The 26,745-nt window shown below is 46.7% G+C and overlaps 1 protein-coding gene across 1 annotated transcript in view; it reads right to left on the bottom strand.

The window, feature by feature from the left end:
• Positions 1 to 13,842: 13,842 nt before the first annotated feature.
• Positions 13,843 to 26,745, bottom strand: part of PDGFRA (platelet derived growth factor receptor alpha) — a 32,746-nt gene continuing 19,843 nt past the window's right edge. The window contains exons 14-22 of the mRNA XM_054382841.1: positions 26,536 to 26,689; positions 24,841 to 25,007; positions 22,461 to 22,576; positions 20,861 to 20,983; positions 19,523 to 19,634; positions 17,410 to 17,509; positions 16,627 to 16,732; positions 15,233 to 15,468; positions 13,843 to 13,990 (exon numbers count right to left, since the gene is read on the bottom strand). Coding sequence (XP_054238816.1) covers positions 13,843 to 13,990; positions 15,233 to 15,468; positions 16,627 to 16,732; positions 17,410 to 17,509; positions 19,523 to 19,634; positions 20,861 to 20,983; positions 22,461 to 22,576; positions 24,841 to 25,007; positions 26,536 to 26,689 — 1,262 coding nt within the window. The remainder of the gene's footprint in view (positions 13,991 to 15,232; positions 15,469 to 16,626; positions 16,733 to 17,409; positions 17,510 to 19,522; positions 19,635 to 20,860; positions 20,984 to 22,460; positions 22,577 to 24,840; positions 25,008 to 26,535; positions 26,690 to 26,745) is intronic.

Consider the following 26,745-nt stretch of genomic DNA (forward strand, 5'->3'; position numbering starts at 1 on the left):
CACCACAGGATGTTAGGGGTTGGATGGGAACTCCAGAGGTCATCCAGTCCAACCCCCCTGCCAGAGCAGCACCATAGAATCCAGCACAGGTCACACAGGAACACATCCAGATGGGGCTGGAAAGGCTCCAGAGAAGGAGACTCCACAACCTCTCTGGGCAGCCTGCTCCAGTGCTCTGGGACTCTCACAGTGAAAAAGTTCTTTCTCATGTTGAGGTGGAGCCTCCTGTGCTGGAGTTTCTATCCATTGCCCCTTGTCCTATCCCAGGGTGCAACTGAGGAGAGCCTGTCCCCTCCCTCCTGACCCCCAGCCCCCTCAGTCTTTTCCTCTCCAGACTGAACAGCCCCAGGGCTCTCAGCCTCTCCTCCCCAGGCAGTGCTCCAGTCCCTTCAGCATCCTGGTAGCTCTCTGTTGGACTCTCTTGGGTAGATCCCTGTGATGGCTGTGGTTTGATGGAAAGTGAAGGAAATCTATTGGGATCTCAATTTCATCACCACTCTACCAACACCATCTTTGTCTTTCATGTTGCCCTTTCCTCACCTACAGCTGCTGCTCTGCTCCACACAACTTCATTTAATCTCTAGCATCTTCCCTACATGCTGATTTGTCTCTGCTCTTCTCACTAGCACACAACACACACTTCTGCTTCTCCTTTCTCCATCCCTCATTGATTTGTTTTCCAAGAATCAAAAAGTGAAAATAATTATACATCTACAGCTCCAGGAATCACCAAATTTAAACAAGGGAGACTCCTGGGAGGGTCACACTCCCCTCCTGCTCCTCATGGCAACCAAGAGCCCAGTGTCCTCCTTGACTTGGATGTTAGGAACAAGTTCTGCACCACGAGGGTGGTGGAACACTGGAACAGGTTGCCCAAAGAGGTGGTTGAGGCCCCATCCATGGAGATATTTAAGGAGAGGCTCAACAGAGCTCTGAGCAACCTGATCTAGTTGAGGATGTCCCTGCTGACTGCAGAGGGGTTGGGCTGGTTGAGTTTTGGAGGTCCCTCCCAACCCAGACCATTCTGTGATTCCAAGACTTCTTCCACACACGCAGACAGGGTAGGTGTAGGAAGAAAAGGACAAACATCACTCCCCCTCCAGCTGTACCCTCACACACACAGCCAAATTCTGCTGGGAAATGACAAGGAGCAGGTAAAGGAAACGAACTTCAGGGATGTGAAATGAACTTCAGGGATGTGAAATGCTCCTTGCTGCCTAGGAATGGCTGAGATGAAAAAGGAAGCATCCGACCCAGGCCAGAGCCAGCACATCCCATCTGTGTCTGTGTACACACAGCCTCCTGAACCTGCAGAAGAAAAAGAGCAGACGACCAGCTCAGCTGGGTAAGGGAATGTGGATATTTATGTTAGGATGTGCTAATGGCTGCATCCAAGCCAGAGCATAAACCTGGCCTCTGGGACAGGAAAAAGAAAAATAAAAAGGGAGAGAAATAGAATTTAATCCTAGCTTTCTGGCAGGGCTGCTTTAGGGATGTGAACACTTGAGACTGTAGGCAGTCACCTGTCAAGTGTAGCTCTGGAACTTTAAGGTTTATTCAAGTTGCTGCTCATTATTAATTATTAGTTAATTAAATAATAATCATCTATATATTCATTCTATTGTATAAAATATAATAATATAATGTAATGTCATATAATGAAATATAATATCATATTATAATATAATGTAATGTGATATAATGACATATACTATACTATACTATACTATAATATAATATAATATAATATAGTATAATATAGTATAATATAATATAATATAATATGTAAGGTAAGATAATATATAATATGTATTACACATCTTATATTATAAATGTAATAGAAGATATTTAAAAGTGTATCATTTAATGTAATTAATATAATAATAATTATTTAGTACATTATATCCATGTGTTGATCTATATTTAATGTAATACATATTATCTATTATTACACATTATATTATATTATATAAATTATATGAGCACTTGAGACTGTAGGCAGTCACCTGTCAAGCATGAACCTTGCACTTTCAGTTTAATTCAAGTTACTGGTTATTATTATTATTTAATTAAAGAATCATTCATATGTTAATGATATTATATAAATCATGTACTATTTTATATATTCTATTATATAGAATATAAGATGTATTTATATATTATATAAATTATACTCTTGGCCACCAGAGCACATTGCTGGCCCATGGTCAACCTCCCAGCCACCAGGACCCCCAGGTCCTTGTCCCCTTCACTGCTCTCCAGCAGGTCAGTCCCCAGCCTATACTGCTCCATGGAGTTGTTCTTTCCCAGGTGCCAGACTCTACACCTGCTCTCCTGCTCCCTTATTACCTGGCATCCTTTTGCTTTCATTACTCCATCCATACCAACCTAGTTCTGTACCATGAGGGTGGTGGGACACTGGAACAGGTTGCCCAAGGAGGTGGCTGGGGCCCCGTGCCTGGAGACAGTCAAGGTGAGGCTGGACAGGGCTCTGGGCAACCTGATCTAGTTGAGGATGCTCCTGCTCATTCCAGCAGGATTGGACTGGATGACCTTTGGAGGTCCCTTCCAACCCAGACCATTCTATGATTCTGTGACTGAATGATTCTGTGATTCTAGATTCTGTGACTCTGAATCTCTGACTCTGTGATCCTAGATAATGTGAGTCTATGATTCTATAATTCTATGATTCTGTGATTCTATAATTCTGTGATTCTATGACTTTTTGACTCTCTGATTCTATGATTCTATGATTCTGTGATTCTGTGATTCTATGATTCTGTAATTCTGTGATTCTGTGATTCTGTGATTCTATAATTCTGTGATTCTATGATTCTGTGATTCTATTATTGAATGATTCTGTGATTCTCTAATTCTGTGATTCTATGATTCTGTGATTCTGTGATTGAATGATTCTGTGATTCTCTGATCCAGTCCATCCCCATGAGAGGTGTGCTGGGCAGGGGGGTCCATTTCAGGAGCAAGGAGGCAAAAGTGGATTTCAAGAATGGATTTCAAGCCCAAAGCTTGAAGCTTCCTACATTCTCCACAGTGAGCATGGCATTTGCAGGAGAAAATTTGAATACCAAATTATTGGAGCCAAAAAAAAAAAAGGAAAAAAAAAAAAGAAAAAAAGTTTCTTTATTTTTTTGGCAGCTCTGGACAGGTTTGGACTGCTCAGTTTTTGACAGTAAGGCAAAATATCTTCACACCCTTTTTTTTTTCTTTTTCCTTCTCCTCTTGCAGAATGCTGACATTTTCAGATGCATTTCCTCTCACCATGCAGCTCCTCCTGAAGGCTTCCAACGACGCTTTCTCACGGTATTTCATTCTGAGGGTGCCTCACTGCCAGGGGAACAGCCAAGGCTCCAGGCAGGAGCTGTGGAAATGCATTAGCTATGCAGACAGACACCCTGGAGCAGCCTGGAGCAGCAGTGGACCCCTTCAGCCCTGGCCTTTGGTAGCAGCTGCTGTCAGCCAAGTCTGAAGCATGTCAGGGATCACAGAATCACAGAAACAGGTTGGACAAGCCCCTCAGGATCACCAAGTCCAACCATGAACCCTACTCTACAAGGCTCACCCCTAAACCAGAGCCCCGAGCACCACATCCAAACCACCTTCAAACACATCCAGGCTTGGGGACTCCACCACCTCCCTGGTTGCAGAGATCCCAGCCTGCTTATCAGGGTAGAGGGAAAGCTGAAAAAGGTAGGTGGGAGGGAAAAGAGCCAAGTCAGATGCACCTTTGAACAAATTGTGCAGTTTTAGCAGGACAGCAGAGGAAAAAAAAACAGGATTTGCCATGTCCCAGCATGGTATCCTCACCAACCCACAGCTGTAACAGAGCATGGACAGTTCCTTGTGCTGGCAGCCAAAGGCCCAAGCCTCCATATCCCTACATGATGTTGTATCTGGGGTTGGTATAGAGATTGGTATAGAGCTGGGATTGGTCCTCTGCCTATTCCTGCTTTTGTATGCATCAAAGCCACGCACAGGAAGCTCTGACCAAAGCCCTGGGAGAATTGGCAGTGGCACCCTCCTGCTCTGCTCAGAACAACCTCACTGGGCCATCCAAAGGGGAGGCACAGTTGGGAAAAGAAGAAGTTGTTCTTCGGAGAGAGAAAGAGAGGTAAAACATTCAGGTTTAACTAAATTCACCCACATTTTCTCACTGGATATGTTATACCTACTATAGAAATGCTATACCTACAGGCAGCTGTCCTCCTTCAGGCCAGTCCACCTCCACTACATTCCATCCAGAGGAACTCCTGTTTCATACCTACAACATCAGAGTATTGTGTGCACATAACCACAACTGCCAAAGTGTGCCCAGGTGGCCAAGAAAGCCAAAGGCATCCTGGCTGGGATCAGCAATGCTGTGTCCAGCAGGAGCAGGCAGGGGATTGTCCCCTGGCACTCAGCTCTGCTCAGGCCACACCTGGAGTGTTGTGTCCAGTTCTGGGCACCTCAATGCAAGAGAGATGTGGAGGTGCTGGAGCCAGGGCAGAGCAGGGCAAGGAAGCTGGGAAGGGCCTGGAGAAGAAATCTGATGAAGAGAGACTGAAGGAGCTGGGGATGGTTAGTTTGGAAAAGAGGAGGCTGAGGGGAGACCTCCTGGCTGTCTGCAACTACCTGAAAGGAGGTTGTGGAGAGGTTGCTGCTGGTCTCTTCTCACAGGTAATTAGTGACAGAACAAGAGGGAAGGGCCTCAAGCTGGGAGTGGGTAGGTTTAGACTGGACAGTAGGAAACATTTTTTCAGGACAAGAGTGTTCAGGGATTGGAATGTGCTGGGCAGGGAGGTGGTGAAGTCCCCAAGCCTGGCTGTGTTTGAAGGTGGTTTGGATGTGGTGCTTGTGGCTCTGGTTTAGGGGTGAGCCTTGTAGAGTAGGGTTCAGGGTTGGACTTGGTGATCCTGAGGGGCTTGTCCAGCCTGAATGTTTCTGTGATTCTGTGTGTGTGAAAGGCAGCCAGAGAAACCAGGCAGAGAGGGGCTGCAATGTGTTGATGAAATCCTGCCCTGCCCACCCAGCCAATCAGGCTAGAAATGATGGCTAAGGGGTTTCTGAGCTCTTCTTGAGCAAATACTGTGGAAACAGAAGTCTTGGTTTGATGCATGCCCAGAGTGTTGAACTAATAACACTTGTCTGGCATGTAAGCAGCTGATATTTACACAAGGATTCACAGAGAGAAGACTGCTTTGGGGTTTTTTGTGGTGTTTTTTTTTTTTTCCTACATGACAGGCTCATGTTCAAATGGGAACTGATTTGGGAAAACCCTCTGGTCTGTGTCATACAGCACACCAGGTTAGATGATGGCAGTAGGCTTCTTTTTTTATATGTAAGTAAACATTGATCTTAAATCACAGAAAACACCCAGTTGGAAGAGACCTCCAAGCTCATCCAGTCCAACCCTAGAGCCAGCACTGCAGGGTCAACTCCAAACCATGTCCCTAAGCACCAGCTCCACACAGTGCTTGAACACCTCCAGGGATGGTGACTCCAGTACTGCCCTGGGCAGACCATTCCAATGTCTGAGAACCCTCTCTGGGAAGAAATATTTCCTGAGATCCAGCCTGAACCTCCCCTGGCTCAGTTTGGAACCATTTCCTCTGCTCCTGTCCCTTGCCACCCAGGAGCAGAGGCTGCCCCCTCCTCACTCCAACCTCCCTTCAGGAGCTCTAGAGAGCAATGAGGTCTCCCCTGAGCCTCCTCTTCCCCAGCCTGAACACCCCCAGCTCCCTCAGCCCCTCCTCTAGCCCAGGGGCTCCAGGCCCTTCTCCAGCCTTGTTGCCCTTCTCTGGACAGGTTCCAGCCCCTCAATGTCCTTCCTGCAGTGAGGAGCCCAGAGATGAACACAGCACTCGAGGTGTTGCCTCAGCAGTGCTGAGCACAGGGGGATGGTCACCTCCTGTCCCTGCTGCCCACCCTGTCTCTAACCCAAGCCAGGATGCCTTTGGCTTTCTTGGCCACCTGGGCACTGCTCATGGTCAGTCAACCATCAACCCACACCCCCAGGTCCCTCTCCAAGTTGCAGCTTTCCAACCACACATCTCCAAGCCTGCAGCTTGCCATGGGGTGGTTGTGACCCAGGTGCAGGACCTGGCACTTGGCCTTGTTGAACTTCACACAATTAACCCTGGCCCACGGGTCTAACCTGTCCAGATCCTGCTGCAAAGCCTCCCTACCCTCTAGCAGGTGGAGACAGCCACCCAGCTTGGTGTCATCTGCTCCCACATCCATCCAGCAGCAATTTTACATCCCAAAGCACCCAGCATTTTGCATCTCAGGTAGACTGTGAGCAAAAACAAAACTGTGGCTTTGAAAGCAATCAATGAGCTCACAAATGCCCTTGGCCTAAACACAAACACACGCAAACACACTTGCTGCTGGGAAGCCACTTTATGGTAGTGCTGTTGCTGCTGGCACACAGGTGCCTGGCTTCAGCTTCAGCAAGGTGGCTCCAGTTTCAAAGCTTTACCTTGGGCAAGGTAGCTCCAATTTCAAATGCCTTGAAATAGGCATTTCTAAGGCTTGGGCATCAGCTGGCACTAGCTGCTGCTGGCAACACAAAGGCTGTTGTCTCAGAAGTAACTTGCAGAAGGTGTCTTTGATGAGGCCAGTTGGTAGAGCTGGGAATCACAGCCCAATTTTTAGGTACCCAAGCCTTACCTCAAGTCCTGGCACGAGTTTCTTCTCATGTTTTTCAGCTGGATCAGCTGCTCTGATAAATCCCATGGCCCTTCTGACCAAGCTGGCAGCACTTCTGCAGACAAAGGATAAGGCAGGTGATGCTTCTGCTGGCAGAGAGCAGCAGGGCTAACACCAAGGTGGGTGCAGGGATGCCTGGCACATCAAACTGCAGCAGGGGCTGGAGCACCTCTGCTATGAGGACAGGCTGAGGGAGCTGGGGGTCTGCAGCCTGGAGAAGAGAAGACTCCGTGGAGACCTTAGAGCTGCCTGCCAGGACCTGAAGAAATCCTACAGGAAAGGGACTTTTCATCAGGGTGTCTAGAAAGAGGCCAAGGGGGAATGGTTTGAAGCTGAGGCAGAGCAGGGTTAGACTGAAGCTGAGGAAGAAGTTCTTCATTAGGAGGGTGAGAGATGCTGCCCAGGGATGTTGTGGCTGCCTCCTCCCTGGGGGTGCTGAAGGCCAGGTTGAGGCCTTGAGCAGCTGAGTGTAGTTGAGAGGTGTCCCTGCCCAAGGTGTGGAGGTTGGAGGAGATGAGCTCTGAGCTCCCTTCCAACCTGAGCCATTCTAGGATTCTATGATCTGGAACAGCTCACAAACTTGAGCCAACCCTCAAACCTGCATGTTTCCTGGGGGTTAGAGTTTGGGGCTCTAACCACATACATCAGACTGGTCCCAACTTTTATTTTTTTTTTTTTTTAATAGCAGAAAGGGACATGAATCTGGCCCTCAGCTCAGGAGTGCTTCTGGCTCCTCATCTAACATCAGCACAACACTAAATCTACAACAGAATGAATACAAAGGGCATGGATGCAGTCTCAGCTGACTCTGGGAAATCTAAGGTCTTTCTCCTCACCATATTTAAAGTCATATTTTATCCTAAATCCCTCCCTTTCTCCACTAGAGAAGTTTTTTGAGGTAGAAGGCAGCATGTCCTTCAGCTCCATCAGGGATTGCATGGCAGCTGCCAGTGGATTTTCCAGCTTGGAAGAATTTGGACTGGGTGCTCTAACAAAAAATGGGTGACAGTGGCCCAGAAAATTCCCAGGCAACTTCACAGCATCACAGAATCAATAAGGTTGGAAAAGACCTCAAGGATGATCAAGTCCAACCTGTCACCCAAGACCTCATGACTACTAAACCATGGCACCAAGTGCCATGTCCAATCCCCTCTTGAACACCTCCCTGAAGCTGTTTCAATTTTCCCTTTGGTAAGAGTAGACTTGAGCACATGTATTTCATTCTCAAAAAGGGGAGTCAACCACAAGCCTCATCCTATGGAAAACTATGGTTATCAGAACAGGTTCAAGTGCTTCCAAAGCAAACATCTGGAGCTGATGGACATCCTCCTGTTGGAGGACATTGTGTCCCCCTTGACCTCCTACAGCTGTAAAGGTTCCAGCTGCTCTGCCTCTGCAGCGGCAGCACAGCTGTGCTGCTGTGGAAACGAAACTAGAGAAGGGAGGAGGGAAAGTAAACTGTTTGACAGATTTTTGTCTGATGCTTCCATCTTGTGGCCAAATCAGAAAGGAAAACGTTTGCCTCTCTTGGTTCAATGGAGGTGCTAAGAAGTGTCAGGGAAATGTGGAGTTTTGAAAGGTGTCCTAAATCCTTATCTCCGGTTATATATGGGCAGGGATGAACAGGGTTGGAAGTTAGATGAATTTGCCTTTGGAAACGAATCAAACATCAGTGCCAGCAGAAGCAGTGCTGGGGGTGCCTCCTCCACTGCCCACTGTGTTTTGATTTCACACAAGCTGTGTTGAGGGGTGCAGGATGGGGCCAAGCTGGCAAGCTTGCAGCTTCACAGATTGCATTGGGTTGGACGGGACCCTCACAGGTCCTCTTGTCCAACCCCCCCTGCAGTCAGCAGGGACATCTCCAGCTAGATCAGGCTGCCCAGGGCCACATGGAGTGCTGAGCCCAACCCTTCACCTTGCTGCAGAGGTTGGTGGTGGGACTCCCAAGATGTATGGACTCTGCTTCACTGCCAGTTTCACAGAGCAGCCCAGCTCCCTGAGGTGACTTTCCCTCTTAGTTTCTGAGTGCCTTCCTCTACTTTCCTCTGACCTACCTGAGGGCTGGGGGTCAAGAGGGAGAAGACAGGCTCTGCTCACTTGCACCCTGGGATAGGACAAGGGGCAATGGATAGAAACTCCAGCACAGGAGGTTCCACCTCAACATGAGGAGGAACTTCTTCACTGGGAGGGTCCCAGAGCACTGGAGCAGGCTGCCCAGAGGGGTTGTGTAGTCTCCTTCTCTGGAGACTTTCAAGCCCTGTCTGGATGGGTTCCTGTGCGACCTGTGCTGGATTCTATGGTCCTGCTCTGGCAGGGGCTTGGACTCAATGATCTTCATAGGTCCCTTCCAACCCCTAACACTCTGTGACCCTGTGAACTTGCTCTAACTCTTATCTAGAGCAAGGACCCTGTTTGAATGAAGGAGAGGCTGTGTTCTGCAAGGAAGTGGTGAAGGGGAGGAAGATTTTAGATGTAAAGTTCATCTCCATCATGTTTAGACAACAGGGATGACTCCATGGCCAGGAGGTTGCCATCCTGTCTGTTCACAGGGCCCTCCCATGGCCAGCTTTGTCTGGCTCCTGCTGGCAAACCAGTGCAGGTAGTGCAGCTGACAACTTGAACTCTGGTTGTGGATTGGAATCTTGCAATTCTTCTCAGATTCACATTCAGTTACATTGCCTGTGTTGAATTAACTACTTCAGAAGCACAGAACCAGAGGACAAAATCCAGTTCATAAGGAAGGTGAACTCAGAACAGGCTAAAAAAAATACCAAATCTCTGCAGCCAGAGGCAGAGAAAACAAGGTGGAGCCACCTGAGCCTTCGTAATCATCAAAGCTCTGGGCTAAAGTCTGGCAGAACTCACTTTTGGTCCCTAGTTCAAAGCAACCTTCTCATCAAACCTTTTATTGCATACCAGTGCTGGGAGGGGCAGAGAGTGCACATCACAGACAAGCGGCACAGCACATCCCTTTACATCCCATGTCCCCACTTTGCTTGGTGTGTGCAGACCAAGAGACCTCAGCAAGCATGTGCCAAGGTCCAGTGCCCAGCTCCAGGCAGCAGTAGCTGGAGCACCACACCTGCCATGTTTTGGGGCACAACATTGCTCCCCACAGATGTCACTCCCTACCCAAGTCACTTCCCCACTATGCTCAGTGGAAGGACTCAGGGACCTGCTTGGCATTGCTCTCCTACAGCTTTGCAGGGTGTTTCATTAATCCAAAAAAACCAACAACAAATCTGAAGAAAAAAAAAAAACCCTGGAGGCAAACCCAAAACCCCTCACATTTCCTTCAATAAGTGAGCATAGACCCCTCACATATCCTTCTTCAATGAGTATAGACCCCTCACATATCCTCCAAGGAGTATAGATCCCTCACATATCCTTCTTCAATGAGTGAGTATTGACCCCTCACATTTCCTTCTTCAATAAGTGAGTATAAACCCCTCACATATCCTTCAGTAAGTGAATATTGACCCCTAACATATCCTTCTCCAACAAGTGAGTATAGACCCCTCAACATCTCCTTAAATTATATAGGCATTTATTGAAATATAGAGATCTTCATTTACAGGATTTCTTTGTGAGTTTTTTCTTTCTCTTGTTTCTCAAAGACAAAATATCAACAGGGGGGCTTTTTGAACTCCATTTTGTACCTACCATCACTTTTGCCCTTTCTTCAAACATTTCACACCAAGCCACTGTTTTGGAAAGACTTCCATTTTTTCTTCTTTCTTTTTTTTTTTCTCCTTTTTTTTTCTTTCCTTTTTTTTTTCCTTTCTTTTTTTTTTCCTTTCTTTTTTCCTTTCTTTTTTCTTTCTTTTTTTCCTTATCTTTTATTTTCTCTTTTTTTTAAAACTTCTTTTTTTTTAATTATCATTATTTTTATTATTCTAAAATATAACTTTTGGACATTCAAAGTGCAACAGTTAACGTGCCTGTGGAATATATCACAGTAAGGAAAAAAACAAACAAACAAAACCCAACAACAACAACAAAAAAGAACAACAAAAAAAAATAGAACAACAAAAAACCCAAAATCAATTATAAACAAAAGGCAGTGATATAGCTGTCATAAATGTTTTGGCAGTATTCTAGAAGTCTATATAAAAATACTTATATACATATTGATGTATAACATCACCATATCTCACGTCCTTCCTCATGTAATTAGGACCTTTTTGTACAAGTTGCAGCCCACCCCAACCCCCCTCCCCTGCACCCACCACAAGGAATTGTTTGGCCATTCCAAATGGAAATAAAACAGAAACATCAAAAAGGCTTAACACTGATTGTCATTCTACCATTGCTGTAGTGAAAGGGTTGGGAATATCTCTTCCAGTGGCTTCTCAAAAATTAAGCCATAAAAGCAAAAAACAACCAACCAAACCCCAAAGGCTGTAATACTGATCACGGTGTACAACCGAACCAATCATCCTCTCTCACACTTCTCCCTCTCTAAGAAATCCCTTTTCTCTGCTTCTCATTCCAGTTTCCAGGCCAGCTTCTCTGATTCCAAGCCTGCAGTGAGCTGGGTTTGGCTAGACCCCTGTTAGTTCTTCTACTTGATGCTCCTGCCTTGAAGCATTACCATTTCCATGCAGCAGAGAACGAGCCACAGCCACCTCTTGGGTCTAGCCCTGAGATGCTCTGCAACATACAGAATGAAACCAGGGAGGGGAAGGGGAGATCATAGGAAAATGTCCTTAAATTCCAGTAACTGGTAGAATAAACCATGCTGGGGCTAGTCTTCCAAACCCTGAAGAACACGAGGCCATGTGCAAAACAACTGCAGGTGAAATTCCTTGCCTAACTTGAGTTGTGTAGCTGTCGTGCCTACACCTGCGAACCAAGGCATGGGTGGTCTCAAGTGGCCATTCAGACATCTGGGACATCCAAGAGATAATTTGCATTTCCTCAATTCATAGTTTGTAGCTGGAGTGAGACTTGACATTGTCTCCTTTGTCCTGGCTCTATCAGGAGTCTTTATGTTTCACAGTTGTCACCATGCAGAGCCCAGTGACCTGTGCCTGGCTTAAGCACAGCTCCCAGGAAGACACTGAATTTTGATCAGTTGACTTTAAGAAGTGGAGGATGCTCCATCATAGCTCCTTCTGATTGTCAGCCTCCGTTAGGGTTGGAAACACAGGTGCCTTGCTCCAGGTCCTTTTCACATCTGGTAGGTGGTCTCAGCCAGGTGACATTCTGATAAGCCAGACCCAGAATGATCTTCCTGTGGTGCAGATAATACTACATTTGCTTTTCTCTGATCCACAACCAGTGAAGTCCAGGGGACTACTTGGGTAGTTTTTCTTAGGGCCATTTTGAGTTAAACCATAGTTTGATACTGCTGGTCCCATTTTATTTTATCTTTGTGCTTCCTAGGAAAAATACTGCAACAGAAGGACGAGTTTGCACTGCATTTGCACTGCATTTGCATTGGCTGTGGCTCAGCATGTCCTGTGAGGCACTCATCACACTGAATTAAGGTTGAGTCGGGAAGTTGAGCACCAGGAAGGATGGGGCCCTTAGCAGGGATGTACCTTTCTTTACATGGAAGTCTTCCAAAGCATCATACCTCAACAACACACTGTCCAGTGATAGCAGGAACCACAATACTTTGTTTGCATCAAATGGTATCCAAAAAAAGAAAAAAAAAAAAAAAACAACAAAAAACTCTTGCAGGCTCATTTTCATGCAGCTTCTTCCAAAGAAAAATGAGTTTTGGAAGCAGTTACCGTTTGTAGTTACAGATAATAGTCAGAGTTTTCTATTCCTGTTTATACCTGAAAAACTAAGACCACAATATTGGCTGCAGAATTAGTTCTGCTTATTTCAACTTGAGCTCCAGGCTGGGAGAGATGTCTCTGTTCCACAAGCAATTCAAATATCAAATGGATTCTTCACAGCTAACCCCAGGATAAGATTTCTTTTGAGTAGCCAGGAATGGGGGATTTGCTAGGGATTTAGCATAATCTTCCATTCTCCAGCATTTTGAAAATCTGCCATCAATTCTTTAGTCAAAAGAAAAAAAAAATTTGTTGTTTTGGACCTCACTTAATCAGAGAGCAAAGAAATGGCTTCAGGTCTATCTGATTAGCAAAGCTGATGACAGAACCCCAAATCTTTGTTTATTTATTTATTAATTATTTATTTTCTCCAATGTTAAAGTAGTTTTAGCTAAGCAGAGCAGCTACTGTGCTGTGCAGAGCCAAAAAAAATCAGAAGAGAATTGGTTGAATAAAGTTTTTCTGGGTCAGAATTCTGGGGGTTTGGTTTGGTTTGGTTTCCTTGTACTCACAACTAAGGCTCTTGAGACTGTGCTTTTGCTGAAGGACAATGAATTGTAAAATATACATTTAGTGTTACTGAAAACAGTAGTAGGATTATCTTGATAACAGCTACCTCCTAGAGTTAATAAAGGCTCCTCTAACACCTATTATAGACTGGGGTTTAATTATTATTATTATTATTATTATTATCATTATCATTATTATTATTATTCCCTTTTACTTGTATTAATGGTAAAAAAAGTAACATGTTTTGTAGTACCAGTTGGTTCCTTGTGGTTTTAGACCTTTCTTTTGTGGTCCAAAAGTGGTTTTTGCATGTTCTTCACTTCACATGAGAGTTCGACAGCAGCTGACATCGAGATTGAGGGAGGAAGCACACAATACTCATGAGGGATCTCTCTTCTCTCCCATCCTTGGCCTAAGTCCGATGTGCACCTCAAAAGATCCTTGAGTAGACAGTTATTTACATAATTACGAGGGTGAAGTATTGCTGCAGTGGAATTCCATCCATCCAAGTCATTAGAATGCCCTTGAAACCCAGAACTGCTCCGTTTGTAGCCTTTTCCCTTCGTCCTCCTGCCGGTTCGAATGGCAAAACAACACTGAGATGCTACTGAAGGACTGCAAGAAGCAACACAAACAAAATCCATCTTCCGCCTGCCTCTTTTCATTCCCACTGGGGCTGAGTCCTCTGCCCAGCACCCTGAGTTCCTCTGTACAAATCCACCTCCTCTTCACATCCTTGACATTGCCATAAAGTGGTTTTCTCTGTGGAACAGAAGTCTGCAGACCCCACAGCGAGCTTCTCCGCGAGCAGAGCTGGAAGGTGTCCGTCAGCTTACAGGAAGCTGTCCTCCACCAGGTCTGAGGAGTCAATCCCAATGTCATCCATCATGTCAATGTCCTCAATGGTCTCATCCTCTCTTTTGATGAAAGTGGAGCTACTGGAACCGGTTTCAATGGCACTCTCTTCAGATGTCTGGGAACTGGAAGAGAGACAAACATCTCAAAGATGAAATACGTGGCAGATAGGGCTGGATAACCACTCCAGCCTCAGGCAGAACTACACACCACCTCCTCACATGCATTCTGCCCCATAGTGACTCAGACCACCCATTTCTTAGGTGTCTCAAGAGCTATGAACCACCTTGGAATTCAAAGAAGCAGGTTGGTCAAATGTTCCTCCAAACACTTTTAGCCCTAGGCTAGGTAGAGTAATACCTTTATGGCACTGCTGTGGCAGTATGTCCCTTAGGTACATCTAGGGAGGTCAGGTGAAAATAAGGTAAGAAGAACAGACAATAAGATAACAGCAGAGAAAGGGAATAAATCTTAATTTGCTTCATTGATCCTCCTCTTGAAAACTGCAGGAGTGGGGAAAAAAATCTGGGTTGATAATTCTATGTAATGTGAACTGAGTGCTGAATTAAGAGCCCTGGATACCCTGCTAGCAATGAAAAGAATGCCACAGGAGATATCAAAAAGAACTCCCAAGTTCTGCAGCTGGGATATCAAAAAGAAATCCCAAGTTCTGCAGCTGGCCTCACACAGATCAGTCTCTCAAGACCTCAAATGCAGCTCCAAGTCTTTGAGCTGTGAGCTCTTGAGATCTGTTGCAAAATGTGCCCACACAGCCAGCAGACAACCACTGTGACTTGCAGAAGCTGGCAAGGGAGTCCCAGTGATACCCAGAAGCAGCCTATCAGCAGTCCTCTTTCCCTAGCAGTCACAAAAGAGGCAACAGAAGGAGAGGTCACAGTCTCAAGCTGTGCCAGAGGAAGTTCAGGCTCGAGGTGAGGAGAAAGTTCTTCACAGAGAGAGTGATTGGCAAGTGGAATGTGCTGCCCAGGGAGGTGGTGGAGTCACCATCCCTGGAGGTGTTCAAAAAAAGCTTGGCTGTGGCACTTGGAGCCATGGTTTAGTTGTCAGGAAGTGTTAGGTGATAGGTTGGACTTGATGATCTCTGAGGTCTTTTCCAACCTGGGTGATTCTGTGATGATTGGGGTTGGACTTGGTGATCCTGAGGGTCTTTTCCAACCTGAATGTTTCTGTGAAAATCCTGTGGCCAGTCACACTACCATATTTACATGAGGCCTTAGCAAGAGAGCTAAGGAACAGAGCTAAGGAACCCACGTGGGAGCAGGATGCTTTAGAAAGCATTAATGCACATTGCCAACCACGACCCCAAACTGTGCCCATGGGCAACACCACCTTTAAACCAGACCCACCTGTGCCTGTTCCTTTTGCCAAGCTCATCTTCAGACACAGGGTCGATGTCAGGCAGGGGGATGATGTAGCCACTGTCAGCACTCAGCCTCTGCTCATCAAATCCACTCTCCCTGTCCTTCAGCTTGTCCTCGTTCTTGTAGGTGACCCCGATGTAAGCGTTGTCACACTCCCCTCTCATGCGTGTGACAGCTGGGTGGTCGCTCTTCAGGAAGTCCAGGTGGATCTTCTCATAGCTCTGGAAACAGCCATTTCAAAGCCCTCATGAGATGCTCACCACTAAGACTGCCTGCCTTCAGGTGTGATTTGTTAACCCAGACAATATTGCACCCTGGGATAGGACAAGGGGCAATGGATAGAAACTCCAGCACAGGAGGTTCCACCTCAACAGGAGGAGGAACTTCTTCACTGTGAGGGTCCCAGAGCACTGGAACAGGCTGCCCAGAGAGGTTGTGGAGTCTCCTTCTCTGGAGACTTTCCAGCCCCATCTGGATGTGTTCCTGTGTGACCTCTGCTGGATTTTTTGGTCCTGCTCTGGCAGGGGGCTTGGATTGGATGATCTTTGGAGGTCCCTTCCAACCCCTAACATCCTGTGAGCCTGTGATATTCTGCCCCACGAGCCAGCAACACTGGGTAGAGAAGCCCAGCATCTTCAAATGATGTCTAGGGAGAAGTGACACGTTTTGGGTGATGTAGGAGTGAGTGTGGCAGAGCACAGAGCAGACAAATAGACATGAAAGAGGGGGAAGGAGAGGGGGAAGGATGTCGAGTTCCACGGGAAAATTAAATGCTGAATGATGGGGCAGGCAGAGCTTGGCTTAGGTGATATAAGAATGAGTGTGGCAGAGCACACAGCAGTGTCTTCATAGAATCCTAGAATGGCTTAGGTTGGAGGAGACCTTAGAGCTCACCTCCTCCAACCCCCCCACCACGGGCAGGGACACCTCTCAACTAGACTCAGCTGCTCCATTCCTCATCCAGCCTGGCCTAGAACACCTCCAGGGAGGAGGCAGCCACAGCCTCCCTGGGCAGCCTACTCCAGAGTCTCACCACCTTCCTACTGAAGTGACACTTATGTTTTAGGTGATGAGGAGGAAATTCTTGACTGTGAGGGTGGTGAGACACTGGAACAGGTTGCCCAGGGAGGTTGTGGATGCTCTGTCCCTGGAGGTGTTCAAGGACAGGGTGGATGAGGCCTTGAGCAACCTGGGCTGGTGGGAGGTGTCCCTGCCCATGGCAGGGGGGTTGGAACTGGATGATCTTTAAGGTCCCTTCCAACCCAAACCATTCTGTGAATAACATAACTGCCTCTAAAACAGTACATAGAGGGAAAAAAAACAAAACCAAAACCAACTACAACAGCACCAAACCCCACAGAAAATTCCAAAGAGCAAACCTTCTTGTACTCTCCAGGCAACAAGCTCTCCACAATTTCACTCAGATGGTAAAAAGAAGGTCTTTTCTCTGGTTCACTGTTCCAGCACTTCACCATGATCTCATACCTGCAGGAAAGATGGAAATAAGTTTAGCCAACTGGTAACAGAATGAGGTTCAACAAGAGCAAGTGCTAGGTCCTGCACCTTGGTCACAACAACCCCAAGCAGTGCTGCAGGCTTGGGGCAGAGTGGGGTAGAGTGGCTGGAAAGCAGCCTGGTGGAAAAGGATCTAGGGGTGCTGGTGGCCAGGTGGCTGAACATGAGCCAGCAGAGTGCCCAGGTGGCCAAGAAGGCCAATGGAGTCTCCCCCTCTGGCAATATTCAATACCTGCCTGGATGCGTTTCTGTGTGACCTGCTCTAGGTGATCCTGCTCTGGCAGGGGGATCAGATTAGATGATCTTTCAAGGTCCCTTCCAACCCCCAACATTCTGTGATTCTGTGTGATTCATCCTGGTCTGGATCAAAAACAGTGTCCAGCAGAAGCAGGTAAGTGATGGTGCCCCTGTACCTGGCCCTGGGGATGCCACAGCTTGAGTACTGGGTTCACGTCTGGGTGCCAGAGTATGGGAAAGACATTCAGGTGCTGGAGAGTACCCAGAGAAGAGCAACAAGGCTGGGAGAGGTTTGGAGGGCATCATACGAGGAGGGGCTGAGGGAACTGGGGGTGTTTAGCCTGGAGAAGAGAAGGCTGAGGGGTCATGTGGAAAGCAGGCAGGTGTGGAAAAGTGAAGGGCAGCCATACACTTCATTGGTAGCGTGGTCAGGTTTGGCCATCCGGTATCCACTCTTGATCTTATTGTAGAAAGTAGAATCAACCATCATGCCAGGATATGGTGTGCCTCCTGTGGATGGAAGAGAAGGAAAAATACTGCTCTGTGCTTGACTGGCCATGCAGAATTCCCAACCACTGCCTTGCTGCTCACGTCAAAAGCGTTACAGTCATCGTTTGAGCTGCCTTCAGAATTAATCTCTCCCAGCTCATGTTTCACATCAGAGCTCTTGTCTTGGCCACATGAAGCTTTGATGTGAAATGCTGGCTAGGAAAGATTGGAGTAGGTGGTGTTTAAAAGAAAAACAAAAATCCCTTGACAGGGTTTATAAAATGCATTGACTGGTCACGGATGTTGGATGGTAGCTGGGATCAGCCGACCCAAGCCTGCACTTGGCACATTTGATGTCACAGCTCTGATCTGTCACTGATTTTTGTGTGACCTAAGGCAAATCACTTGCCCTTGGCACCTGCACAACAGCTGAGAGTGGCATGGCTTGAGTTACTCATCTCATCTTGGCTGCAAGGGCAAAGCCTTAGTGTGATTCAGTGCCCTCCATACCCAAGGTCTTCCCATCAGGGCAGCCAGCTTTAGACAGCAGCTAATACATCAGGTGTGTGGGTTGAAGGGAAATGTGGCCCTGCCCCCCTGAGCTGGCACTATTAAGTGGTCATCTGAGGCCACAGCATACAAGACACCACTGCTCTCATGCTTAGCTGTCACTAATGTGTGAAAGGCTCATTCAAGGTGAAGACAGTGTGGCAGGAGGCTGTCAAAGTAGACTGCTGAGGCTATGTTTTGCTTTCTGGGGAAGATCAGGTGGAGCAGGCGTACTACAATATTACTCCAGAAACCTCAGCTCTTTCAAAAGTAGGATTTTTACCTAAAACTGGCCCTTCAGAACCTTCCTTACAGGTAGGGCAGTGAGCACAAGCTTAGCTGTGCCTCAGTTTGCAAGTTATCCAACACCACTCCCATACCTCCCAGGGATGCTGGAGATATGGATATATACAGGATTCTGGGATGCCCAAAGATTGCAGCAATCAATACCATAAAGAGTGGTGCGACTATGTGACAAGTTCTCCTAGGAAATGACATTAAAGTTGGGATTGCCATGGGGCAGTGGTAAATCCCACAGAGGCATGATTAATTCTGCTGAGATTAAATCTGGGCAATGCACTGCTGGTGAAGCAGCCCAGCCACCAGCCCAGCCACCAGCCCAGCCACCAGCCCAGGAGGAGGATTAATGAGGCTGAGCAAAGAGCCAGGCTGCTCCCAACTGGGAGCTGTACATCCTCTGCAACTGCTCTGCATTGTCATAACCACTTTGCACTGCCATAAAACTAACTCTGTGAGCAGTGCTGCCCTGGAAATGAGAAATCAGCATCCCAGAAGACTGAGGTTTGTTTTCATTCTGTAATGGCAGGATCACAGGAGGCTCTTTTGAATTGTATAGGGAGAGACTGGTTCAAAGCAGCCACTGGGCTGGGCTGCAGCCTCAGTTGCCTCAGTCCAAGGGGGAAGCCAGAAAATCCATCCTGGAGTGGCACACCAATACTTTAGCACAAAAGCTTTTCACTCAGTGCTTTCAGCTTTCTAGCAGAAAAGGAAAAAAAAAGGGGGGGAGGGGAAATGGGGAAAAACTAAGAAGGGGGGAAAAGAGGGGAAAAAGGGGCAAAAAGTAGGAAAAGGGAGAGAAAAGGGGATAACAGGGAAAAAGGGAGAAAAAGAGGGAAAGGGGGGGCAAAGGGGGAAAAGGGGAAAAACAAAAAAGGGGGGAAGGAGAAGAACAGGAAAAGGGGGGGGAAAGCGGAAAAACTGGGAAAGGGGAAAAAAGAAGAAGAAAAGCAGAAGAAAAGAAGAAGAAGAAAACAAGAAGAAGTATCTTTCAAAAAAGACGAGAACTTTGAGAAAGTGTGGACATTTCACACCTACCACAGGCATCTGAAAACCCCTATAACAGACTAATTAACAGTTGATTTCACAGCTCTATTTTTACAGTAGAATTTGAAACTCTTTCTGTGGAACAGCTTGAGCTAAGAAAGCTTAGTTACTAACACAGAAGAAAACATTCACACCACGTACCAAGAGAAAAGATTTCCCACAGCAGAATGCCATAGGACCAGACATCGCTCAGTGTTGTGTACAGGTTGTCAAAAATGCTTTCAGGTGCCATCCATTTCACTGGCAGGAAAGTCTGTAGCCAAAGAGAAAGAGAGAAAGAAACCCAAAATCACACAGATTAGTCATTAAAGAAATGCTTCTCATTGCAACTGTTGTTTGCTGATCAGCATTGCATGCACTACATAGCAGAGAGAGTGCTGGGATGGGAGGAGATGTGAGCTAGAAACCAATTTAGACTTGAAGAGCCGTTATGCCAGATCAAAACACCACAGCTCTCACAGGAAGGAAGATTTGCTGGATGGTAGGAAGAAGTTCTTCCCAGAAAGAGAGATTGGCCATTGGAATAGGCTGCACAGGGAGGAGGTGGAGTCACCATCCCTGGAAGTGTTTAAAATAAGACTGGATGAGGTACTTGGTGCCATGGTTTAGTTGATTAGAGGGTGTTGGGTGATAGGTTGGGCTTGATGATCACAAAGGTCTTTTCCAACCTGGTTAATTCTGTGATTTGCAGAAGGATCATTTACTTTTTTTTTTCCTAGTTAATAGATAAAATATTTGAGTAGAGAAATAGAATTTTGTGGCCTGGGTGATCCACTTTTAGGGTTGGCAGAGCACTGGAGCAGGCTGCCCAGAGAGGTTGTGGAGTCTCTGTCCCTGGGGGGCATTTAAATCCCACCTGGATGTGTTCTTGGGTGATTTACCCTGGGTGATTCTGCTCTAGCAGAGGGGTTGGACTAAATGATCTTCAGAGCTCCCTTCCAACCCCTAACAATCTGTGATTAACTTCTCTCTAACAAGAAAAGTTGTGTTCAGATGCCTAATGGTCATTTTTAATTTCATATAACATCGAGGTGCCAGGATTAGAAGCAATGTTGCTATTTGCTACCCCCCACAAAGAAAAACCTAATTAAAGCCATAAAGTGTAATAATTTTCTCACTGGCAAATGCCCAGGCTGACTGAAGGTGTAACACCAAAGCTGGCACTTGCTGATCTGGATCAGCTATGACCCTGACTGACGTGCCACTGCTCTCCAGATCATACTGACAGCTCCTTCATGATTTATCCAGTCACAAAACTTGCCAATTAAAATGTTAAGCCTGTGAAGTCCTGAGTGTGGCCAAGCACTTTGTGGCTTCAAAGCAGAATCAGGAGAGTTGCAATAATTAAGGAAGAAAAATAAAAATGAGTGTTCATCCCGAAGGGGCAATTAGTGAATGGAGAAGAACATTCAGCAGTGTTTCCAGCTGACACTTCTCATCTGGGTTCCAGCAGAGCTCAGGAGATTAAGAAGTACATACACTGCCCTTGGAGACGTAGTTGGAATCATGCATGATGTCTCTGGCCAGCCCAAAGTCGCAGATCTTCACAATCTTGCCTTGAGCCAGCAGGACATTGCGAGCTGCCAAGTCACGGTGCACACACTGCAGGGAGAGAAGAGAACCTGGTCAAGGAGGTGCTAATCCCACCTGGGCCATTTCCATTGCAAAGATCCCTGAAAAAAATTCCGTTGGCCTTCTAGACACGGTTTTAACAAGACCTTCTGCTGAGCAGGCACCTGTCTTGCTCCAAGAACAGGCAGCAGTGCTGAGACCCAGCAAGGGCTCATGCAGAAACATTGCAGTGGGGAGGAGACAAAGGTGGTGCCACCACTTCCCTTCTACCCATCATGGAGAAGAAATCTGATGAAGGAGCTGGGGATGGTTGGTTTGGAAAAGAGGAGGCTGAGGGGAGACCTCCTGGCTGCCTACAACTACCTGAAAGGAGATTCTGGAGAGGCTGGTGCTGGTCTCTTCTCACAGGTTATTAGTGATAGAACAAGAGGGAATGGCCTCAAGCTGGGACTGGGTAGGTTTAGGTTGGACATCAGGAAACATTTTTTCACAGGCATTGGAATGTGCTGAGCAGGGAGGTGGTGGAGTCCCCAAGCCTGGATGTGACTGAAGGTGGTTTGGATGTGCTGCTTAGGGCTATGGTTTCGGGCTGAGCCTTGTAGAGTAGGGTTAATGGTTGGACTTGGTGATCCCAAGGGGCTTTTCCAACCTGAGTGTTTCTGTGTGATTCTATGTACTAATGATATGTGCTTCTGACCATTCTATGGTTCTATGATGATTCAGTCCAGAAGGCAAATCACATCCTGGGCTGCATCAGGTGATTCTGCCACTTTACTCTGCTCTGGTGAGACCTCACCTGGAGTACTGTGTACAGATCTGGAGCCCTCAACACAGGAAGGACATGGACCTGATGGAGAGGGTCCAGAGGAGGGCCATGAAAATGGTCAGGGGGTGGAGCATCTCTGCTATGAGGACAGGCTAAGGGAGCTGGGGGTGTTCAGCCTGGAGAAGAGAAGGCTCCAGGGAGACCTGATAGGAGCCTGCCAGGACCTGAAGGGGGCTACAAGAAGGATGGAGAAGAGAGTCTGTTTGCAAAGGCCTGCAGGGACAGCACCAGGGGCAATGGCTTCAAACTAGAGCAGAGTAGATTTAGATTGGATGTTAGGAACAAGTTCTGCACCATGAAGGTGGTGGAACACTGGAACAGGTTGCCCAGGGAGGAGGTTGGGGCTCTGTCTCTGGAGATATTCAAGGTAAGGCTGGACAGGGCTCTGGGCAACCTGATCTAGTTGAGGATGTCCCTGCTGAGTGCAGAGGGGTTGGACTGGATGAGCTTTGGAGGTCCCTTCCAGCCTGGACCATTCTATGATTCTAGGATTCTGTGACTGCTGCTTCCATTTTTCCACACATGTTGATCTCAATTGCCATGTAAGTGAGAAAGCTGCCTACAACCCTACAAAGAATATGATGTTGTCTCATGTTTTCAGAATCTCAGTTGAAATCCTTAGCTGCTAATGAAGATGCTTTTGCTCTTTCTTCCATTTTTCTCACTTTTTTATTTACTTACATTTTTAGAAGCCAAGAATTCCATTCCCCGTGCAACCTGGTAGGTGAAGCTCAGCAAATCCAGCAGGCTGAGGCCCTCTGAGCTGTCATCTGAAAGAAGGTTTTTGACTTCTGACTCTATTGGAAAAGAGAGAAAAAAAGGTGTTTGTGCTGTGGAGTGTGAAAGCAGCATCCATTTCCCCTACCTATCAGGATTCCCAGCATAAGGACACAGAGCTGTTGGAGCAAGTCCAAAGGAGGTCACAAAGATGATCCAAGGGCTGGAGTACCTCTGCTGTGAGCACAGGCTGAGGGAGCTGGGGGTGTTCAGTCTGGAGAAGAGAAGACTCTGGGGGGACCTTAGAGCTGCCTGCCAGGACCTGAAAGGATCCTACAGGAAGGCTGCAGAGGGACTTCTCCTCAGGGGGTCTAGAGACAGGCCAAGGGGGAATGGTTTGAAGCTGAGGCAGAGCAGGGTTAGAGTGGAGCTGAGGAAGAAGTTCTTCAGTAGGAGGGTGGTGAGACTCTAGTCCAGGCTGCTCAGGGAGGCTGTGGCTGCCTCTTGCCTGGGGGTGTTTCAGGCCAGGCTGGATGAGGTCTTGAGCAACTGAGTCTAGTTGAGAGGTGTCCCTGCCCATGGTGGGGAGGATGGAGGACTTTTAACATCTGCAGCAGTCACTGACACATGCTGCTGCTCAAAAACACCTAGGATTAAATAGAGAGTTTGGGGTTTCTCTTGTTTGTGGTTTGTTGGGGTTTTTTTTTCCACAGAGAACTGCAGGAAAAGGTGAAGTTGAAAAGGTTCACTGAAGTGTTACTCAAGTTTCTTATAACACTCAGTGTGTGGTACAAAAAAACATTTATTTAGAGGTGGTGCCTTCACCAGGCTTTTCTCCATTTACTTCTGCTGAACACTGTTATGCATCTCAGCAAGAATTCATTGGGACTAATCCAACAACAACAACAAAATGTCAGGAATTTTATGGAAACATAGAGTTCTTGTTTTCTTTTCTGAAAGATGTCAGCAAAAATCCAGTTACAATTCAGTGATTCATTTAGCCCAAAGTGTCCTAGAGCACAGTATGAGCACATTAGTCTGGCCTTGGGTTTGCTTCAATTTCCAAAGCCTAGAGGCAGAAGTGCTGGTGCCTATTTTTAAAGCAAAGCATAGCTGGATTCTGAGAACAGGGCTGGGAAATGGGATGCATTCAGTATCTTCATTACACAACCCAGGAAAGTATTTGGGAAATGTCAGCTAATGGGAAATGTAAGTGGAAACAGAGCAACGTTGGTTACTCTTATTGCTTCCCATTGCTCTTGCTGGTCCTATTCCTTGCTGTTGCTGTTGTTCAGTGCTGTTGCTGTTCATTGCTGTTGCTGTTCATTGCCATTGTTGCTCATTGCTATTCTTGTTCATTCCTATTCTTGTTCATTGCTGTTGTTGCTCATGGCTGTTGCTGTTCATTGCTGTTCTTGAAGTGTTCGTTGCTGCTGTTTGTCATTGCTATTGCTCAAAATTCAGGGGGAAAAAAAAAGCCTGGGGAGGGGTCTTGAACACGAGTCCTACAAAGAGAGGCTGAGGGAGCTGGGGGTTGTTTAGTCTGGAGAAGAGGAGGCTGAGGGGAGACCACATTGCTCCCTACAACTACCCTAAAGGAGGTTGTAGTGAGGTGGAGGCCAGCCTGTTCCCCAGGTAACAACTGATAGGGCAAGAGGAAATGGCCTCAAGTTGCATCAGGGGAGGTTTAGATTGGATATTAGGGAAAAAATCTGCACTGAATGGGTCACTGGAGCAGGCTGCCCAGAGAAGTGGTGGAATCTTCTTCTCTGGAGACATTCCAAACCCTCCTGGACACATTCCTGTGTGACCTGCCCTGGATAACCCTGCTCTGGCACCGGGGATAGACTGGATGATCTTTCAAGGTCACTTTCAACCCCTAATGTTCTGTGTTTCTGTGATTCTTTTCCAATCAAACAATTCCACAGTTCTATGAAACTCTTGCAAACTACCAGACTGATCAAATCACTGCCCCAAAAAGAGTGCCTAGATTCCCATGCAGACCCCAGCAACTCAGTGCTTCAGTGAAAAAAGCAGACAGACAAGTGACCCCCTGCTGCTCCAGGAGCACTCTATAGTGCTCATAGACCATTCTGTGGTTCTGTGGCTCTATGATGATTCAGCCCAGAAGATCAATCACATCCTGGGCTGTATCAGCTGCCCCCCTGCTGCTCCAGGAGCACATCTCCTGTCCCCAGAGCAGAGTGAAGGACACAAGCTTTTAGCTCTAGCTTATACTCGTGAATGTGCAGAGCACAGCTGAGTAGTTTGAATCCACACAGAAGGCACACTTAGGCAAGAATTCTTTGTGTGGATGTATGCAGAAGGGACAATTCTATCCTACCTGACATAGATTTCTTCTTATATGAAGCTGGTCGGTCATAGACAGATCTCTGGATGTCAGAGTACTTGGAGCCTTCCTTCCTCTCCAGCATCGGCACGTACTGAGTGGTGTCAGCTTGTTTCATGTCCATGTACTCTCCAGTGTTTTCAAATGACAGTATCACATAACTGAAATTGGGAAAAGACACAGAAACCTCAGCTAGGAGTGCCCAGGTGCCTGCCCTGGCACAGCATGCTGCAGATCTAACACTCCTCTCATGGTCTCCTTCCTGCAGAAGAGCTGGCTTCTTGCTAAGGAGTCTTACTACACATTTGTGGATGTTACCAGGTGCCACTGCAATTAAACACAAGTGCTTCAAATCTACCCTTTTGTCACTAATCAGGGATGTGAACATCAGCTCTGGAGCCCTTCAATACAGGAAGAACATGGACCAGGTCCAGAGAGGGACACAAAAATAATCAGGGAGTTGGAGCACCTCTGCTATGAGGACAGGCTGAGGGAGCTGGGGGTGTTCAGCTTGGAGAAGAGAAGGCTCCAGGGAAACCTAAGAGCAGCCTGCCAGTACCTGAAGGGGGCTACAAGAAGGATGGAGAGAGACTGTTTGCAAAGGCCTGCAGGGACAGGACCAGGGGCAGTAGCTTCAAACTAGAGAAGGGCAGATTTAGATTGGATGTTAGGAACAAGTTCTGCACCATGAGGGCAGTGGAACACTGGAACAGGTTGCTCAGGGATGTGATGGGGTCCCATCTGTGGAGATATTCAAAGTGAGGCTGGACAGGGCTCTGGGCAACCTGATCTGGTTGAGGATGTCCCTGCTGAGTGCAGAGGGGTTGGACTGGATGAGCTTTGGAGATCCCTTCCAACCCAAACCATTCTATGATTCTATATTGTCTAACCTCCTCAAATCTCTCTGAATTCAAGTATCACAACCTAGGGCTTTTAGTTCACGGCATTCCAAATAATAGATGTGATTTATTCACCCAGAGAGTCTGCATTAAATCCAGTCCTGCTCTGATGAATTATCCTGGGCTGTACTCAGCTACCAAGGCAGCTGAACCATTTGCCTGAGTGATTGTTTGAAAGAATCTCTGTTCACCTTCTAACTGCTGCCTAACTTTATGGTACTGCTTGATTGCCAACTGTATGCTGACAAGCTTCCTCCACTGTCACCTGGAAAGAGCTATGGGATGAACATTAAGTGTAAGGAAACTCTTGAGACTGGCTAAGCCACTGGTAGATCAAGCAGACTACTTGAACTTAGAGAACAAACTTTGTCTGCTTGTTTGAAGGAGTTTTAGACAGTGGAAAACCCTCAATCAGGCAAAAAAAAAAAAAAGGAACCCAGATAGTTATAGTTGTGCTTTACTTTTAAAACTAGGGTGGGTAGAGCCAAAATAATGTTTGTATAGAAAAGAGGAACACTGGGCTGTGCTTTATTAACAGAAATGGTCTTTAAGATCTCAAGATGTCTATGGAGAACCCAAAGAGGTCTGGGGATTGCAAGCACCTAGACACAGGGGAAACAGGGATTTAGGATGTAAGTCAAAAAGTGCTGAAACCTTTCCAGATCTGTGAAATCTGATATATAAAAGTCTAATGAGAAGGATTAGGGAGGGCTTTAAACCAATGAATAAGACTGGAGTGAGAGTTAGTAATATTTTCTTCAATTGCAAGTTTAATCCCTTGTTTGCCCACCTTCTGGTGCTTTCATCAGATGGGTTCATCCCAAAGATATCCAAATCTTTCTTTGGCTTCTCTGGATGACGGGTCAGGAAATTGTCCCTGTTCTTGTGCAGGTAGTTCACCAAATCACCATAGAAGCAGTATTCAGTGATGATGTAAATAGGACCTGATGAAATACAGCAAAAAAGTGGATAAGGCACTGAAGGGAATAAAAAAAGACTC

The sequence above is a fragment of the Indicator indicator genome, chromosome 8 (assembly GCF_027791375.1).
Source record: "Indicator indicator isolate 239-I01 chromosome 8, UM_Iind_1.1, whole genome shotgun sequence".
Lineage (NCBI taxonomy): Eukaryota > Metazoa > Chordata > Aves > Piciformes > Indicatoridae > Indicator > Indicator indicator.